At 34.1% G+C, this 20,958-nt stretch overlaps 1 protein-coding gene across 2 annotated transcripts; it reads left to right on the forward strand.

The window, feature by feature from the left end:
• The first annotated feature begins 921 nt into the window (after positions 1-921).
• On the forward strand, positions 922-20,698 carry LOC100114626 (protein-L-isoaspartate(D-aspartate) O-methyltransferase). Of its 2 annotated transcripts, none has more exons than XM_031921551.2 (5): positions 922-2,360; positions 5,353-5,492; positions 17,367-17,592; positions 17,671-17,756; positions 20,523-20,698. In XM_031921551.2, exons 2-5 carry the CDS (start codon positions 5,391-5,393, stop codon positions 20,694-20,696), a joined length of 588 nt encoding a protein of 195 aa, XP_031777411.1. In that variant the 5' UTR covers positions 922-2,360; positions 5,353-5,390; the 3' UTR covers positions 20,697-20,698. The 2 variants fall into 2 exon arrangements, with proteins under 2 accessions (XP_031777411.1, XP_031777410.1); XM_031921550.2 differs by lacking the exon at positions 922-2,360 and adding an exon at positions 4,839-5,276.
• Positions 20,699-20,958: the final 260 nt, after the last annotated feature.

Here is a 20,958-nt window from a genome sequence, read left to right on the forward strand (position 1 = left end):
CAACTTCGTGCTGTGACAAGTTTAAAAGTTCGGCCATTACAAAGATGAGGACCGCTATTGGGAGTTTAAAGTTGCATATGGCGTCGACAAAGTCTGGTTTACATTGGTGGTATATGGGAGTTCAGTATTTTTAGTCAATTTTTAAATAACAATTATTGTAAATTGTATGTGAACTTCTAGAGTTGACTATTATCTAGGGCGAAGTGTATTTTTGTACTGAATACAGAAAACTTACTAAAAAAAAGTCTGCTGCACTAATTCGTTCCTCAAGGACTGTAATTCCAAAATGCAAAAACTCTGTCATTGAGTTTTTACTCAGTACTCAGCAAAGAAACGATATTTACTACAAATTGACTAAAAAAAAATTTATTTTGTGTATCTGAGCAAGAGTAGGAACAGTCCTTTTTCAACTACTACTTCTACGTCATTTTTATCGTTTTCATTTTAGTAACAATATCCCTGTGACCAGATAAGGCTTTGATTTCGAAGAACTTGTTTGTCAAACTAATGAATACAGCTAAATTTGTTCTGCTCGGCTGAAAATAATCATATGAGAATCATATGAGTGTCGTATAATATATATATTATTTATATCTTTCTTTGTACTGTTGATTTGTAATTTGCATCGAGAATTTATTTTTTCATAGCTGCTAAAGTGATCGACATCAAAGATAACGATGGCTTGGTGGTAAAACGATTGCTTTATAATCTTGAGGTTCTGGGTTCAAATATCCACAAATCCGGATTTGTTTCAATGTAATATTTATGTAAAAATAAATTCTCGATGCAACTTACAATTCAGCAGTACACAGAAAGATAATTAATAAGTATCAAGTAGGGGTAAAATAATTATTTATTTTTATGAGAATTTACGATATATCATATGACAATGATATGATTCTCATATGAGGATTGGGTCGAAAGTATCATATGATTATCATATGAGCACTCATATGATTGCTCATATGCTAATCATATGATTATTTTCAGCCAGGTGGAGCTTTTACGGAGCACCACACATGTTAATCATGCCAGAATTTATAACGTTCTGGCCTTAATCCATCATGTTTCTTGATAACGGTGTAGCTTCACTCTATTCATACGGAGTGTGTAAGGACACTGACAAGATTTTTTATCGTGTAAAAGTTTATATTTCTACATTTTTTAATGAAGCTCCATAAGAGCCCTGTGTATTTCGGAGACTTTCTGGCCGCCATCTTTATTAACCTTCAAGCGCGTGAACTGAGCGCACGAACCAAGTTTAAAGTCCCAATAGCAATAGCGAGAGCCGCGGAAATCAAAAAGTGCTTCAGCCGATTTAACAATTATTTATGGATACGATAACTACTAGTAGCACTTGGACTACAGCTCTGAAGGCTTTCTCCAACTGGAGAAGTTATGGGACACTGTATATAGAGGCACTGGCAAACGAATCGCTGTCTACCTCTTTACACACAAAAATTGCGTGAGAAAAACTACTAAAAACATACATATATGACGATAAACATTCGACCAGAATAGTAAACTTTCTACAAGAAGTAAAGTAAACCTTCTACGACAATCTTCAACGTCTATGCCATTTTTTTGATTTATGGTGGCCCACAGGCTCTCCTACTGACGCTTGTCATAATGCTTTTTGTGCGCGAAGTGTGCACAGCTAAAGGTAAAGTAAGTATTTCTAAGGTAAGGTTAACAATGAAATGCGCAAAAAAGAAGAAGCGATCACTTTCCGACTTTCTACGAATAAGTTGTGCATGCTACACTTTATGGAGAAGGTCTATAAGGAGACTGTATACTATAAAATTACAAGTACCCTGGTAGAAAATTGACCCTATTTCTGGGCAAAATTTGTTGTCAAATTTATTAAAAATCAAGTAGTATCAGAAATTCGTTTCGATCTGCCTGAGTTTGAAACCGGGAAAAAAAATATCGCTCAGTTCGCAATGATAGCGACTCGTTGATTAAGGATCTCGGGGATGAACTTGTCGGTTTCTTCAATGAAGATGTAGATTTTGCAATGTCATCGGGGGTTTTATATAGACCTGGAATCTCGGTCACGTCTATAAAGTGTTCGGAGCGGAGCGGTAGATCGACTGGAAGAAGAACGAGCAGTGCTTAAGATCGTCCTATATATAGTCTTCTTCCCTAGATCACACGTCTGATGGGGGCCATGTGGATCGCGGGAGATGTACGTGTGACCGTCTCGCGTCCAGAGGGGCCTGACGTGTGACCTGGCGATCCGAGGGATGGGCCGCCGGGCCTACGTAACACGTAACTCAGCGCATGCACGTGTTTTCGAACTTGGCTTGCCGCGCAGTCCACTCCGCGTATTGACTATTACTATGTGAAGCGACACGAAGGTATGCATATATCCCTTCATATGAGAATCCGCCTCTGTGTATATTGTTAGAGTAGGCTTGACGATTCTCATTAAAGCGACATAAATCGATATAATAAAAAATAATACTAATGCTGATAAAGGCCTTCTGTATATGTTATGGTTAAGGCAATAAAGAGAAGAGAGATTTTCACCCTTTGCCCATATATATAAACTGTCGACACGCCGTAGCATAAATCTCGATTTAAGTCACGCTCGTACGAAATTGCACTCGCTAAATCTCATTTTATGCATGTTGTTTCATAAAATATTGTACGATACGAGGGGGGTAAAGGGATTTCACCCTCGTGGGGACTTATATCGCTTTGCTCGGGCCATATTCTCCCCACAAGGGTGAAACTACTTTACTGCACTATAGTATCGTAATATTTTTGGTGCGGAATACACTATTACATTTACAAATATTTGGTTGAACTGATTAACATGTATTTAGTCTAATATTTCTTTAATAATATTTTTAGATATCGTACCCGAACCTAAATCCGACAGACGATCAATTCCTACACGGAAAAAATGGTTAGTTGTGGTAACCAAGTGATAATTGGTTAATCAAAAATTGGTTATGAGAACTAAGTGCTTGGTTAATTTAACCAAGCCGACTTTTTACAATGAAAAAGTCGACTTTATAGGTTACTAACCAATTTACTTGGTAATGACAACAATTTTTCTGGTACATCACTGTTTTCATAGTGGGTCAACCAACATTTTTGTTGAAATTACCAAGATATTAGTTGAAATCCGAGTTGTAGCTTATATTTTCAAAAATTTTCTTATTTACCAACTGCATCGCTAGCGCGACGACAGAGTCTCCGCCTTTAGACTTGAAGGACCCGAGTTCGATCCCCAGTGAGGGAGAAATTTTTATTCAGAAATATTAATTGTATTATAAAATTGTAAACACTAGGGTATGATCAGGCGTGCAAGCGCGCCAATGTCTCGAATTTGGATTATAATCTTTCATATAGCATTTGTCTCGATCAACCTTCCCTGTTCTAACCATATTTAACTCGATTTCTTATGAAAAAATACATTTTGTAATAGTTATTTAATAATTAAATAAAGAAAAATAAAAGTATTTACAAAATCTACAAAATAGAAAATAATGATCAAAATTCAGAACATTGGTGCCATTTCGCGCCTGATCTAATCTCAGTGTATACATATATATTAACAGGTCTGAACATCAGAGCACACAATCGATCTGAAATGAGCGTATGCGTTCATTCTAACCCTATAAGCGCATTTGAATGCAGCCATCAGTTTGTTTATTTATATTCGCGATGTTTGCTCAGCGCGACTTACTCCACTCATTTGTTTCGAGATTCTCGAATAGGATTTTTCTATAATGGATGTAAATCAAATGTAAAAAATAATAGCACACTTGTAAACAGATCCATAAAATAAATGTGCATGTATAAATAAATAATAATAATTAATAATAAATAAATAAACAATAAATAATAAATAAAAAATTTTTTTTAAATAAAAAAAAAATTTGTGTTCTTCATTGTTCTTTAAACGAACTTGACTATATATCGACAATGATAATTAATTTGTCAGTACAACCAAGATAATTGTTGGTTTAATAAATAATTTAGTTCTGATTACTAAAAGAAATAGTCAAGTTCGTTTGAAGAACGATGAAGAAAACAAATTTTTTCTGATTTTTTTACTTTTTTAAAATTTATTATTTATTTATTAATTATTAATTATTATTATTTATTTATACATGCAGATTTACTTTATAGACCCGTTTACAAGTGTGCTATTATTTTTTACATTTAATTTACATGTTTACAATTCTATAATACAATTAATATATCAGAAAAAAATTTCTCCCTCACTGGGGATCAAACTCGGGTCCTTTAAGTCCAAAGGCGGAGACTCTGTCGTCGCGCTAGCGATGCAGTTGGTAAATAAGAACATTTTTGAAAATATAAGCTGCAACTCGGATTTCAACTAATATCTTGGTAATTACAACAAAAATGTTGGTTGGCCCACTATGAAAACAGTAATGTACCAGAAAAATTGTTGGTCTTACCAAGTAAATTGGTTAGTAACCTATAAAGTCGATTTTTTCATTGTAAAAAAGTCGGTTTGGTTAAATTAACCAAGCACTTAGTTTTCATAACCAATTTTTGATTAACCAATTATCACTTGGTTACCACAACTAACCATCTTTTTCCGTGTATGCTTTCCGGGATGTAAATATAAGATGAAGGGACGAGAATTATAATTGATCGAGTTAAAAAGTGAAAATAGGTTTCATATAAAATACCTGCCTTGTTTGTAAATAGTGTAGCGTCATGTCACCCTGCGTATCGTACTACTGTCACACTGCAGTCACGTACGTCACATGCGATTTCTATTTTCACAGCAATACTCTACGCCTCTATAGTTATGGTGCAGTACCGACTATGCGTATTTATAGTAGCATCTACGCGTACAGTTTTGCCGGTATAAGTAGGATATCGCCGACTGGTCAGTAAATGCAGCTGCTCTTTTGGCCCTTTAACATAACAAATCGTCTAAATATTTTTAAACGTGTTTTGAGCATTGTATTATAAGAAAATTGCTTCGCAGATTGGGTATACAATTTATAAAATTACAAGCGTGTTGGAGTGTTTTTGATTATTTATTGTCGTGGCGCGTGTTGCATGAAATTTCTTGAAAGATATTTTAAGAACTTGGCAAAAATATCACATCTACTCGTGAAAGAGACGAGAAAATCATAGAGAATGTGGATTCGGAAAGTACTAAGAATTCGATCCTAATACTTTTGATCAGTTTCATACTTGCTGTAAACGCGTATTCGATATGTTTCGATTTGGCATTTTCCACGCTACAGGAAATGTAGAATTAGTTCGACATCTTAAAAGTTAGTTCGGCGGTTATCTTGATGAAATTAATGCTTATTTTTAAAACTTGTAATTTGAAAATTAATTATTTTGCAGAGTCTGAGGTAATTAAATCTGAAAGAGTGTTTGAAGTCATGAGCCAAGTCGACAGAGGAAAATATACGGACCCTGACGATGCTTATATCGATTCACCGCAATGTATTGGGTATGGTGCAATAATTAGCGCACCACATATGGTAAATAAAACAAAATTTTATTTTTATCTTGCCTACACCCTAAGTATGGTATTATCTACATTTATGAGAATCGGGTAGAAAATAGCACTTTTTCGTTTAGGATGGAAAGTATTAGCCTATGGAAGAAAAGTGTGCGAAAATATGTTTTCCAATACGCGCATAAAATGGGCCTTTTTTCATGCCTAAAAGTAGCATAGAAAATCGTCCATTTCAAGCGTGTTAGAAAAAGTTTGAGCTCAAGCGCGGAGAAAATAATTTTCTCCCCTCTGTTAATACCCGTTTTTCAAATATCTAAAATTTTCTCAAAGGCTATAGCCGGGTTACTATGGTGAAATGGCCCCCTTGGAAAATGTATATATGTTATATACCATTCGATGGGGGATAAAAAAAAAACTCCCATAGCCAAATTTTTAGCTCTCTGCCTAGTGCGCATGCGCAGTAACGTCGATAAACGTGTTTTTTTGATTTTATTTTTTTCTGAAGTCCCTATAGGATAAAAATTTTTTTAAAAATTCACATTGGTGTATTTTTATGTCATGAATAACTGCAATTTGTTGGGATTACATAACCTCAAATATCGGATCTAAAAAAATTATTAAAGTTTTCAATCGATATTTTGACCCCCTTGTTTTTGAGGTGCAACTTTTTAAGTAGACTTTTTTTGTGTACTTTTTCCCGTTCTTTACGATGGCACTAACGTTTTATCCTTAAAAATGGTGGCACAACTCGATTTGAGCCAAAAACTGATTTTTTTGCCATTTTTTCACGTTTTTAGCTGGTTATGTTACAATTTAGTTACTAAAGTGACTCCTTTTGAGTAGTTTTGCATATCTTCCCATGAAAACATAATCAAATGAAATATTTTGTTCGCTCCAAGCCGTATTTTTTATATTATCTTACGTTTTCAATGATGGTCTTATCAGAATTTGAGGTAATAAAGGGTTTCTCTCTATATATAAAAAGAATATCGCCTCTGTCAGTGTCTGCTTTTCTCTTTAACCTAAAAATGCCCTCATTTGAGTGATTTAACGCCGAAAAAGGCCATTTTTGGTACCATGTAACCCAAAACTAACCTAAAAATGTCATAATGCAAGGGTTTTCACGCAAAAAAGCCTGTTTTTAGCTAAACATAGCCTTGAAATCGATCGTTTGAGGGTACTTTTGGCGTCTTGTGGTCTTAAAAAGGCCATATTTGGCTTATCTGCCTCTACTTAATTGATTATTCAAAATCTATTGACAGTAATAATTATCAGGTAAAAAGGAATTGAAGTTAAGTATGTTCAATTCGTACAAAGTATAATTTATTATCTTCATAGGCTATTTAAAATAAATTATGGAACGTATACAAGTAGCTTTTTAAAAATAACGAATGTTCACAATAGAAAAAATGATTCACTCATCATTGTCACTATCTTCATCAATACACACTTCAATTTGATCATTAAGAAACATTTTAGACAGAATTTCAGCTGGTCGTATGATTTTTGATAAATATCTTCCATGTGAAAGATAATAGATTATGGCAGCAATATGCGCACAACATCCTATAGTACGGTTACCGTTAGCACAATCACAACAGTGTCTTAAGATGCTAGAATAACCAATACCATTTGGTTTATACTCAACGAAACATTTGTATTGTTTTCTGTTAATATGCCTGGATTGAACTTCAAGTTTGAGAATATTGTTAGTCTCTTTTGAATATCCAATCTTCAAATTATTATCTGCGTCAAGCATTTCCGCTAAGTAAGATATTGTCTGTTTAAGCTGATATGTTCCTGTAAACAGAATTTTCAAATCTTTTATTGTTAATTCAGGAAAGTCTGGTAAATCATCCGAAGTTATTATTTTAAATGGTAGTTTCCGACGACTCCATCTTTTGTCTGCTACTAAAACTGCTAATGTATTTTCAACATTTTTTCTAGATTGCATAGCACTAAATATTTCATCTTGCATGTCTTCATCAGAATCTAGGCGTTTGCCAAACAAGTTATTTAAGTAGCAAGAAATTTTACAATAAGATCCAGTATTTTTCACCATTTTATTATCAAGTTTGTGATCTAATAACCTATATTTTTTCTTTTGAACTCCGTGCACTGCTTCAACAACCCATCGCAGTTTTGTCGTGAATCTTGTTTCATTTGATTCTTGCGTAGAAAGTTGAGATTTTGAACCTTTGAGTGCAGGCATCAAAACAATATAACCCATATTTTCTAATTTTTGTTTAATGTCCCTGAAACCTCTATCCAGTATAAAAATGTCCCCTTGGCGAAGAAGTTTCTGTAAAATATTCTGCTTCTCTTCCAATATTTCAATCAGTATTGTAGCATCATTTTTATTTGCAAGATATGGACCTAACTGGTCAACAACATAACCATTAGTAGTACATATAGTAAATGGTTTAGTCAGAGGAACTTTTTTTTGGCCTGAATAAGATTTTCTTTGGTACTCGTTATTAGAGCTTTTTTCATGCCTTATATAAGTACCATCAGCAATCAAAATAAGTTGTTTACCAGGATGTAATTTCTTTGCCATATTAGAAGTTTGATTTTCAATCAATTCATTTCTGTCTACATTTTCTAATCCAAAGTGTTTTGGTAGTAAATCTTTTTCGAAAGATAATAATACTGATTGACAAAAACGAGATACTTGTTGTTCGCTTTCAATGTCAAATATTGTAGAGATGAGCGAGTTAGAATTCCCAGAGCGCATTTTGAATAAAAATACGACAATGACTTGTGTCGCTGTCCTTACACAGGAATTCTTCAGAGAAGTGAGTTGATCTTTAAGATAATTAATATTTTCCCACGTTAATCCCGTAAAAACTTTCAATTTTTTTTCAGGCATGGAAAATTCAGCTACTGTATCTAATAAAGTTTCGTCTGCTTTCATTGATAATTGACTCAAAAATTGTAGTAATTCATCAATATATACCGTACTTGTAGTGGAAAAAATATTAATTTTATTTAGTTCATCTTCATAAAATCTTTTTTTAATTAAATGTGTGCAACAGCATCTATTGCCATGTGGAATAAAAACATTCATTTTACTATAAACTTGAATTCGGGCCTCTAAAGGAACTAATATATTATTAGTCTGTTTTTGGTACCCACAAACAAAGCAATATTTATGTGCCGCAATCGTCCTTTGAATAAGTAATTCCATGGTTGCTCGTACTTTTTGTTCCTTTATTGTGTATACAGATGATTGTGTACTTTCCTGAGATGATGAAGTGACAGTTAGCTGAGAAAATGATTCAGAAACATTTGAATCTTGAGACGAAGCAGTTGCTGGAACATTAACCTTTTTAGGTTTAGAACTTGATATGTATTTGGCTAATCGCTTTCTACATGAATCACAAATTACATCATGGATGTAAATATCTTTATTTGATAATTGTTTAGCATATTCGATTTCAACTTCAGATTCGATTTCCTTTTCTCGACCAATTGATTTTCTAATATAAATATTACACATGGCACATCTTCGATCATCGCGTTTCCTGATGTTATCTGACTCTTCATTACTATTAGATGCCATATTTATTTAACCATTAGACAAGAAGATCACTTCTGAAATAATAAAATATAAATATTTTACAATACATTTAAAAATGCTGTTAGTTAGTTTTTAAAAATCTAAAAAAATGTTTGCCTTTTTTTAAATTAAAAACTAGAATGAATAATAAATATTACAAAAATATTATAATCTAAGTTCTTGTATAATCCAGTTTTCTCAGTAGCTTTACATGAAAAGTAAAAAAATAATATTGCCTAGTAAAAGTGAAATAAGTTGTATTTCATTTATAAGTTTTTTAAGCAAATAATTTTTTTTTGTCATAAAAACTGTATTGAAGTGCTTGCACCTAGTGATTTTATAAAATCAACAAACCTATGAAATTATTATATTCAATTTGTTTTTTTGTAAAAATATGTTCTTGTATCTAGACATGAATAATAGTGTATTTTAAAATAAATAAATAATGTTGTTTTTAATGATGTTTCATATACGTATGTGTTTAAAGCATAGGTTAGCTTGTGTTTACTTTATTCATTTTACATTTTTTTAACTTAAAAGTTAATTGACAATTAATAAGTTCGCATCCTATTAGTTCTATTTTTCATTTTTATTATTTCTCATGTATTGTTTTTATGTAAAACCAAATATTTTTTCTCATCTCATAATAATTAACTATAGTAAAAATCACATCATATATAGTCATATGCAGATATTTATGTGCATTTTTTATTAATTTGACAGTATTTTATACATAAACAAATTAATTATTGTTCAAGACTTTCTATATTTTATCAATTTAATCATACTTGTATAATTAATATACCGCATTACATCAAAACATGCAACTCATCAATCGTCAAATCCGTTTCTAGCAAAAGTTTATTGTCATATTTTATTCAAATGTTTTTCCTTCTTAATTTTATTTAGTTAATAGTTTCAACAACTTTATGTTTAACTAATTTCTCATTTTACTTTATGTGATTAGCCTAAATTGGTTAAGTTAAATAGATAAAGACTCGTTCCCCTTACATGCATTGTACGTATATCTATATCTATAGGATTGAAAATTCATTTTTATTAATTACTTTTTTGTTAGCTTATTGATTTAAAATCTGATTGCTATTTTTGTTTTAGGATAAGATCGGATCTTTATGCGAGTACTAAAACAGTTTATAATTTAATGTTGGTTTAAACTTTTGATTTTATGCAAGAATTTAATAACGTACACAACATGTTTTTCTTATTTAGCGTATAAAAAGGTCTAATAATTATCTGTTATTATTATTACATTATTATATTATTATATTATATTATTATATTATTATATCATATTATTATATTATTATATCATATTATTATATTACTATATTATCTGTCATTATTTTTGATACAATTACTCTTAATACTACAGAATTTATAATAAAAATTTTATTTTTCTACCCATTAATAAGTCTTACTCTGCATATACCGGTAAAATACAAGTGTATTTATTATAAATACATGGGAGATTTTTTATTTATCAGTAGGTTGGTTACAGTATTTTTTTCAAAACTCAAAGTGTCGGCATAAAAATAACATTTTAGATATTAATAATAGGTTTTGATTTTAAAGAAGTTATTTAACAAAATATTAATTTATTGTGTAATATGTATTAGAAATACATATAACCCTAATATCAAAGCATATAATCTGTGATGTCAAAACTTTTGAAAAACTTTGTTAAATCTTCATTTTTTTAAAAGATATGTAAAATATATAGTACTCACTTTAAATATACAAGATTGTTAGTTTTGAAGTAAACAGCAGAAAGATTTAAAGTAGCCGCGTCAGCCTTCGGTTCCAACTAACTCCAATGTATTTGAAAATAAATACTTAACTACTTTATTATTTTTTCTAGTATTGCTATCAATTATCAGTCAAAAGCCGAAATAGTAAAAAGAAAAATCGGAAAAATTTTTATTTGCTAGATTTTAATTTACTTTAAAAGTTATAAACTTATACTAACAGCGTTTTCACCATTCACTTGTATTAGTATATTATGGAGAAAGTACAATTGAGTCCGTCGTCCCGTACCGACCTCGGGACATACCGTCTGAAATAAGCTGTTTTTACGGGATTGGCTAATTCTGTACCGTCGATTGGGTTATCGAACAGAATTAGCCAATAATATAAAAGTGACTTATTTCAGACGGTATGTCCCGGGGTCGGTACGGGACGGGACGGGACGTATTGTACTTTCTCCCTTATATAGACAATTGTAAGAAAAAAAAAAATTAGTTTTGAAAAAAACAATGTTGGCCATTGGTTTGCGCATCGTTTAATTAATTAAGAAATCAAAATACTTTATTTGTTTATGCTCCTGATAATTCTTAATTTTATGATTGACCATTCACTACGCAGATCGTCTGCATTGCAGCCGCCGCGTCAACCGCGCGGCCAAGCATAACCTTTTATTATAAATAAAAATAAACAATAAACAAAAAAGTGCGACAGAGACAATACTTTCGACCAATCACAGAACGTTTAAAAAGAACATAACATTAGCCATCAGTTTTATAATAAGGTGATATCACAATTCTGATAAGACCATCATTGAAAACGTAAGATAATATAAAAAATACGGCTTGGAGCGAACAAAATATTTCATTTGATTATGTTTTCATGGGAAGATATGCAAAACTACTCAAAAGGAGTCACTTTAGTAACTAAATTGTAACATAACCAGCTAAAAACGTGAAAAAATGGCAAAAAAATCAGTTTTTGGCTCAAATCGAGTTGTGCCACCATTTTTAAGGAAAAAACGTTAGTGCCATCGTAAAGAACGGGAAAAAGTACACAAAAAAAGTCTACTTAAAAAGTTGCACCTCAAAAACAAGGGGGTCAAAATATCGATTGAAAACTTTAATAATTTTTTTAGATCCGATATTTGAGGTTATGTAATCCCAACAAATTGCAGTTATTCATGACATAAAAATACACCAATGTGAATTTTTAAAAAAATTTTTATCCTATAGGGACTTCAGAAAAAAATAAAATCAAAAAAACACGTTTATCGACGTTACTGCGCATGCGCACTAGGCAGAGAGCTAAAAATTTGGCTATGGGAGTTTTTTTTTATCCCCCATCGAATGGTATATAACATATATACATTTTCCAAGGGGGCCATTTCACCATAGTAACCCGGCTATAGCCTTTCTCTAACTTTTCAAATTTTTTGTGCACGACTTGAAATGCACGATCTCCTACCCAACTTTCACGCATAAAAAAAGTCTCTTTCATGTCCTTGTTGGAAAAAAAACGGTGTATAATACGGGAATAAAAGCTATGTCAGACTCGTGCTGATAACACCTCACCCACGCTTGACATAGCTTATTTTCTCCCCTTGTTGCACAATGTACTATCAATACAAGTGCGAAAAAGTTAATTCTACACGAGTGGAAGGTTTGTTGCCCGAGCAAAGCATTTTATAGCACAGTGTGGCTAAAATCCGCTGTTAAGTCACGAATAGGCGAGACTTGCGGATTTTAGCAGTCTGTGCTATAAAATTTTATACGATACTCTTGACTTAAATGGTTCTTTTTTACACTTTTTTACACGTGTAAAAAAGAACCATTTGAATAGGGTAGCTGATGACGACGTCTAGGTGGTGCGCTCCGTGATTTTTGGTGTTTAGATAAATAAATCATACGAGGACGGCATCTAGGTGTACAGGGCGGCCGATGGCGAGGTCTAGGTAGTTCGCACCGTGGTTTTTGGTGTCTAGGTGTTGAAATAATTCGAGGGCGGTACCTAGGTGTACAGGGTGGCCGATGACGAGGTCTAGGTAGTTCGCTCCGTGGCTTTTGGTGTTGAAATAATTCGAGGGCGGTGTCTAGGTGTACAGGGTGGCCGATGACGAGTTCTAGGTAGTTCGCTCCGTGGTTTTTGGTGTCTAGGTGTAAAAATCATTTGAACGCGGTGTCCAGGTGTACAGGGTGGCCGATGACGAGGTCTAGGTCGTGCGCTCCGTGGCTTTTGGTGTTGAAATAATTCGAGGGCGGTGTCTAGGTGTACAGGGTGGCCGATGACGAGGTCTAGGTAGTTTGCTCCGTGGTTTTTGGTGTCTAGGTGTACAAATCACTTGAACGCGGTGTCCAGGTGTACAGGGTGGCCGATGACGAGGTCTAGGTCGTGCGCTTCGTGGTTTTTGGTGTCTAGGTAAATAAATCATACGATGACGGCGTCTAGGTGTACAGGGTGTCCGATAACGAGGTCTGGATAGTTCGCGCCGTGGGTTTTGGTGTCTTGGCGTAGAAATAATTCAAGGGTGGTGTATATCAACAATCAGTGATCTCATGTTAGTGATAAAAATGTTACAAAAAAGCTTTGATCTAAAGGTGCTAAATATGCTTATATTTTATTTCTACGACGTCGAATATGAAATACTCAAAAAAATTTACTAAAAAGGATTGAAATCTCTAAAAAAAAATAACTTTTAAAAAAGTAAAAAGTTAGGCAAGTTTAATATATTTCGCAACAAAATTACAGATTGAAAAGTACTAAGATCAATCAAACAAAGTCAAGTTTATTATATTTAATCGTGATGAAGCAAGGAACAACTCTCAAGATAATTACTACGTAACTTGCCATGCCCGTTTAATTTTCTTTATTGGTGAACAACTAAAATTTCCTTTTATGTATTAGAACGTCATACAAACACCATAAGTACAATGAAACGGGCATGGTAAGTTACGTAGTAATTATCTTGAGAATTGTGAAAATGTCATAATGCAAGGGTTTTCACGCAAAAAAGCCTGTTTTTAGCTAAACATAGCCTTGAAATCGATCGTTTGAGGGTACTTTTGGCGTCTTGTGGTCTTAAAAAGGCCATATTTGGCTTATCTGCCTCTACTTAATTGATTATTCAAAATCTATTGACAGTAATAATTATCAGGTAAAAAGGAATTGAAGTTAAGTATGTTCAATTCGTACAAAGTATAAGTTGTATTAGTATATTATGGAGAAAGTACAATTGAGTCCGTCGTCCCGTACCGACCTCGGGACATACCGTCTGAAATAAGCTGTTTTTACGGGATTGGCTAATTCTGTACCGTCGATTGGGTTATCGAACAGAATTAGCCAATAATATAAAAGTGACTTATTTCAGACGGTATGTCCCGGGGTCGGTACGGGACGGGACGGGACGTATTGTACTTTCTCCCTTATATAGACAATTGTAAGAAAAAAAAAAATTAGTTTTGAAAAAAACAATGTTGGCCATTGGTTTGCGCATCGTTTAATTAATTAAGAAATCAAAATACTTTATTTGTTTATGCTCCTGATAATTCTTAATTTTATGATTGACCATTCACTACGCAGATCGTCTGCATTGCAGCCGCCGCGTCAACCGCGCGGCCAAGCATAACCTTTTATTATAAATAAAAATAAACAATAAACAAAAAAGTGCGACAGAGACAATACTTTCGACCAATCACAGAACGTTTAAAAAGAACATAACATTAGCCATCAGTTTTATAATAAGGTGATATCACAATTCTGATAAGACCATCATTGAAAACGTAAGATAATATAAAAAATACGGCTTGGAGCGAACAAAATATTTCATTTGATTATGTTTTCATGGGAAGATATGCAAAACTACTCAAAAGGAGTCACTTTAGTAACTAAATTGTAACATAACCAGCTAAAAACGTGAAAAAATGGCAAAAAAATCAGTTTTTGGCTCAAATCGAGTTGTGCCACCATTTTTAAGGAAAAAACGTTAGTGCCATCGTAAAGAACGGGAAAAAGTACACAAAAAAAGTCTACTTAAAAAGTTGCACCTCAAAAACAAGGGGGTCAAAATATCGATTGAAAACTTTAATAATTTTTTTAGATCCGATATTTGAGGTTATGTAATCCCAACAAATTGCAGTTATTCATGACATAAAAATACACCAATGTGAATTTTTAAAAAAATTTTTATCCTATAGGGACTTCAGAAAAAAATAAAATCAAAAAAACACGTTTATCGACGTTACTGCGCATGCGCACTAGGCAGAGAGCTAAAAATTTGGCTATGGGAGTTTTTTTTTATCCCCCATCGAATGGTATATAACATATATACATTTTCCAAGGGGGCCATTTCACCATAGTAACCCGGCTATAGCCTTTCTCTAACTTTTCAAATTTTTTGTGCACGACTTGAAATGCACGATCTCCTACCCAACTTTCACGCATAAAAAAAGTCTCTTTCATGTCCTTGTTGGAAAAAAAACGGTGTATAATACGGGAATAAAAGCTATGTCAGACTCGTGCTGATAACACCTCACCCACGCTTGACATAGCTTATTTTCTCCCCTTGTTGCACAATGTACTATCAATACAAGTGCGAAAAAGTTAATTCTACACGAGTGGAAGGTTTGTTGCCCGAGCAAAGCATTTTATAGCACAGTGTGGCTAAAATCCGCTGTTAAGTCACGAATAGGCGAGACTTGCGGATTTTAGCAGTCTGTGCTATAAAATTTTATACGATACTCTTGACTTAAATGGTTCTTTTTTACACTTTTTTACACGTGTAAAAAAGAACCATTTGAATAGGGTAGCTGATGACGACGTCTAGGTGGTGCGCTCCGTGATTTTTGGTGTTTAGATAAATAAATCATACGAGGACGGCATCTAGGTGTACAGGGCGGCCGATGGCGAGGTCTAGGTAGTTCGCACCGTGGTTTTTGGTGTCTAGGTGTTGAAATAATTCGAGGGCGGTACCTAGGTGTACAGGGTGGCCGATGACGAGGTCTAGGTAGTTCGCTCCGTGGCTTTTGGTGTTGAAATAATTCGAGGGCGGTGTCTAGGTGTACAGGGTGGCCGATGACGAGTTCTAGGTAGTTCGCTCCGTGGTTTTTGGTGTCTAGGTGTAAAAATCATTTGAACGCGGTGTCCAGGTGTACAGGGTGGCCGATGACGAGGTCTAGGTCGTGCGCTCCGTGGCTTTTGGTGTTGAAATAATTCGAGGGCGGTGTCTAGGTGTACAGGGTGGCCGATGACGAGGTCTAGGTAGTTTGCTCCGTGGTTTTTGGTGTCTAGGTGTACAAATCACTTGAACGCGGTGTCCAGGTGTACAGGGTGGCCGATGACGAGGTCTAGGTCGTGCGCTTCGTGGTTTTTGGTGTCTAGGTAAATAAATCATACGATGACGGCGTCTAGGTGTACAGGGTGTCCGATAACGAGGTCTGGATAGTTCGCGCCGTGGGTTTTGGTGTCTTGGCGTAGAAATAATTCAAGGGTGGTGTATATCAACAATCAGTGATCTCATGTTAGTGATAAAAATGTTACAAAAAAGCTTTGATCTAAAGGTGCTAAATATGCTTATATTTTATTTCTACGACGTCGAATATGAAATACTCAAAAAAATTTACTAAAAAGGATTGAAATCTCTAAAAAAAAATAACTTTTAAAAAAGTAAAAAGTTAGGCAAGTTTAATATATTTCGCAACAAAATTACAGATTGAAAAGTACTAAGATCAATCAAACAAAGTCAAGTTTATTATATTTAATCGTGATGAAGCAAGGAACAATTCTCAAGATAATTACTACGTAACTTACCATGCCCGTTTCATTGTACTTATGGTGTTTGTATGACGTTCTAATACATAAAAGGAAATTTTAGTTGTTCACCAATAAAGAAAATTAAACGGGCATGGCAAGTTACGTAGTAATTATCTTGAGAGTTGTTCCTTGCTTCATCACGATTAAATATAATAAACTTGACTTTGTTTGATTGATCTTAGTACTTTTCAATCTGTAATTTTGTTGCGAAATATATTAAACTTGCCTAACTTTTTACTTTTTTAAAAGTTATTTTTTTTTAGAGTGATAAAATACTTCGTGATTTCTTTCTTTTTATTCGATTCTAAGTATTTTTTGTAACATACAAACGATTTTCGTACTTATTAATGGGACAAAAAATTTTTTTTAAAAATTAAAAAAAAATGTCTGATTTATTTGCATTATTCATCTATAATTTACAAAAAAATTGAATTTTACTTTTCTATATAATGTTCAAACAAGTGTGTAGTTGCTGTGTCAAAAAGTAGTCGTGTCAGCCCTACTTAAAACATACGTAAAAACACAAAAATACATCCGCGCGTTGCAAAAAATGTGCTGTGCACCACAGGCTAAGTGGACTTTTCAACCTCGTGTGGTTGCAGTACTCGTCTTTGGCTCGGAGATGCCTCGGCTTTGGCTCGGATTCGCCTTAGGCTCGTGCTACCTTGGCTCGACTCGTACTGTAAACTTCACACTCGGTCTAAAAAAGCCCACTTTACACCCTTGGTACATATACTAATTGGTACACATATATATATACTGTTACAGCACGGTTACGCGTTGGAATTCCTCGCAGACAAGTTACAGGAAGGCAGTAGAGCATTAGACGTTGGATTTGGTTCTGGCTATTTAACTGTATGTATGGCATTGATGGTTGGTCCTAACGGTGTTGCTGTGGGTATAGAGCTTGTGCCCGAGCTTAGAGATCAAGCTAGAAAGAATATTCAAAGTGATCATCCAGAGTTATTGGAAAGTAACCAACTTGAATTGATAGGTTTGTTATTTCAAAAATGCAATTAATAATTATCCAATATATTATGTGCACTTATATTGATTTAATTTTTAATGACAGTTGGTGATGGTAGACTAGGCTACCTAGAAAAAGGACCATACGATGTTATTCATGTAGGAGCAGCATCAACAGAATTACCAAAAAAAGTAATAAAGTAGTACATTACGCAACAAGAGACTAAGGTCCTAGATTATTCCCGTGGGTGGCCTACTGCCCGAGAGATTGATCGACTTTAGTCCCAAGTTGCTTATAGAACTTTATTCACGGCTTAACTGTGTAGCCTGCACTTTGTTGTCTTGAAAAGTGGGACCAACACATCCATTGTTAATACAAACTGAATTTTAAAAATTTATGAATCTTTCAAGATTTTCAGCTGTCAAAATTAATTTCTTTTAATTTTTCCAAAAATTTAAAAATTTTTAAAATCATCAAAAATTCCCCTAATGAGCGGGCGAAAATGGCATATTTTTCCCGAAAACTAGTTTTGCGGTGTGAAATTAATATTTAGTGGGGCGAAAATAAAATTAGCGGCGAAAGTAAAATTTAGTGGGGCTAATGGTACATTACACGACTCAGGGCGAAAGTTGGATTTTTCAAGCGAGGATGATGAATGAGCTCGAGTGGGAATCGAGGGCATCGCAGGCGCCCGAGACGGACACGAGTGCTCAACCATCATCCCAGTCTGAAATATCGTAATTTGTATAACCAGTGCACCGATAACGCTCTTTTTAGCCTGCCTGAAAAAGCAGTCGTCCAGTATCTCTTGTATGTGTGAGTTAGGTCACGTAATACACACATACAAGAGCGTGTCCGTGAGCATATATTAAGATATACATTTAACATGGGTTTGGGCCTGGGAACTAAGACGCCCTCTGAGCTGAGCTTACATGTCAACATTGCTAATTGTGTTTGGTGTCACACGGACCGCTGGTATATACATAAATGTATGAGATGTGTCATACACATACACACATGAAAATGCAAATATCTGAAGCAAAGGTTTTTTTCCTAGGGGCGAAGTAAGCATGTTTGTAGTAAGTACCTTCGCCCATAGGGAGAAAACAGTTTCGCCTCAGATATATCATGATATATCTATATATGTACGTGTGAGTGTGTTTATACGTACATATACATACAAAATAGTACATTGTACAACAAGGGGCGAAAATGGGCTTTTCCAAGCGAGGATGATGTTTGAGCACGAGTGTTCCAACATCATCCGAGTCTGGAAAAGCACATTCGCCCCTCGTTGTTTACCGTGCTTTTTATAACAAGTGTATAAGGAAGACCATTTGGGTCACCTATGAAGTGGATCGAGAATGGAGTTTTTCGAGTCGTCCACTACGGTGGGAGTGTATAGATTCATATATATGTGTGTATATATATATATATATCTTCCTATATTATATAGTCATTTTGGCAAGACTCCCCCCCCCCACCACCCCCCACAACCCCCCCCCCACCACCCCTCCACCACTCCCCCACCTTGGCCCCCCCACCAAAACACGTAAAATTCTTTCATTTTTCTGTTATTTTCGAAAATCTCAAAAACCCCCCACCACCCCCCCACCGCCCCCCCCATCGATTTCCGATTCTCCGATTATTGTAGGCTCGTTCTATCTATATAGGGGGCGAAAATGGATTAATTGATACATGTATTGTGATCAGGGACTCTCGCTCTACTTTTTGTGTGACGCTCGGAAAACCCCATTTTCGGCCCAGTTTATAGGCGCCGAAAATGATCTTTTGTATGCACGTGTTATAAAAAAAAAATTAAAAAGGCCTTTCGCCTCAGGCTTGAAAAACTCTACTTTCGCTCCACTTTTTGGTAGGCGAAAAGCGTGTTTTCGATGCACTTGTTATGAAATAGTATATTGTGCAACTAGGGGGGAAAAATTGGCTTTTTCTGGCGAGGGTGATGTTTTGAGCACGAGTGGGAGTCTCAAAACATCACCCAAGTCTGAAAAAGCCACTCCCCCTTATTGCACACCGTACTTTTATAATAAGTGCACGAATAGGCAACTTATCATGCATATGAAAGGAATGGGAAATTCGAGGACTTTTCAAAGTAAAACAATAGTATATTAAAACTTATGAAAATCATAAAATTTAAAATATTTCAAATTAACTTGATTTTCCATTCATTTTACATGCATGGAAAGTGGCCTTTTTCGTGCACGTATCATGAAATAGTATATTGTGTACCAAGGGCGTAAAGTGGGCTTTTTTAGGCCGAGTGTGGATTTTGCAGTACGAGGCAAGGCGAGTTAGCCCGAGCCCTTGGTGCACACCATATTTTATGTAACACACGGACGTATTTTCGCGTTTTTTCGTACGTGTTAAGAGGGACTGATGTGACTATTTTTTGACACGGCAACCGTGCTCTTGTCTTGTTCAAACATTATATAAAAGTCAAATTCATTTTTTTTTTTGTAAATAAATAATTGATTTTAACAGTACCGAATTTATAATGAGAAAATTGGAAAAAAATGAAATAAAGTATTATGTAAAGGGTTTTAATGAAAAAAATAAGAAATTTCGACAATGTTAATTTATATTTAGTTATAAATTATATATTGTTCAAGAACATAACAGTTTGTAATTTTTTTATTTAATAATAAATAATGCAAATTTATCAAAATCAACTTTTTTTTTAAAATTACAAAAAAAAAATTTTGCGGGCGATAAAGGCCATTATTGCCCGCTGTTTGAATATGCGGGCAATAACGGTTTTTATTGCCCGCTAAAATAACTTTTTTGCCCGCCGGTCAAAAAAGAGTCACTTTAGTCCCTATTAATAGGTACGAAAAACGCGAAAATCGTTCGCGTGTTACATAAATAAATTTAATATTTTGTCAAATATCAAGTGCTTTATTATACTATGTTCTGAATTCGCTATTCAACATTTTTAGCTTATTAATCAACTAGCTCCTGGGGGCCGTATGATCGTACCAATTGGAAAGACGAACTCTGACCCAAAATTATATCAAATAGATAAAAATATGGAGAATAAAATTAAGAAAACGCCGTTAATGGAAGTTATCTGTGGTCCACTATGTGATACACCTTATAAATGTGTGAAATAAATGTATGTAGATTTTTTGTAATTCTTTTATAAAAAAAAAACAAAATTTTTATTTGCAGATATGCCCTTACAGAAAAATCTAAGGTCAGATTTCAGGTGACATCTCAGATAACCTTTCTAACCAAAATAATTTTGGAGTAAAAAACATTACGTTGCGAAATTAAAACGTCAATAAAGATAAATATTGAATATTTTTAATAAATACATATTCTATTACTAATATTTGAACATGTGATCATAATTTTTTTATAAAGCTTTAATAA

This window comes from Nasonia vitripennis (genome assembly GCF_009193385.2).
Source record: "Nasonia vitripennis strain AsymCx chromosome 1 unlocalized genomic scaffold, Nvit_psr_1.1 chr1_random0013, whole genome shotgun sequence".
Lineage (NCBI taxonomy): Eukaryota > Metazoa > Arthropoda > Insecta > Hymenoptera > Pteromalidae > Nasonia > Nasonia vitripennis.

Bases quoted from the DNA above. Each gene is read 5' to 3' on its own strand.
- LOC100114626 (XM_031921550.2), top strand. From the start codon at position 5,216: ATGTTTCGATTTGGCATTTTCCACGCTACAGGAAATGTAGAATTAGTT. The intron at 5,277-5,352 runs GTTAGTTCGGCG...ATTATTTTGCAG, and splicing joins ATTAGTTCGACATCTTAAAA to AGTCTGAGGTAATTAAATCT. The intron at 17,593-17,670 runs GTTTGTTATTTC...TTTTAATGACAG, and splicing joins TAACCAACTTGAATTGATAG to TTGGTGATGGTAGACTAGGC.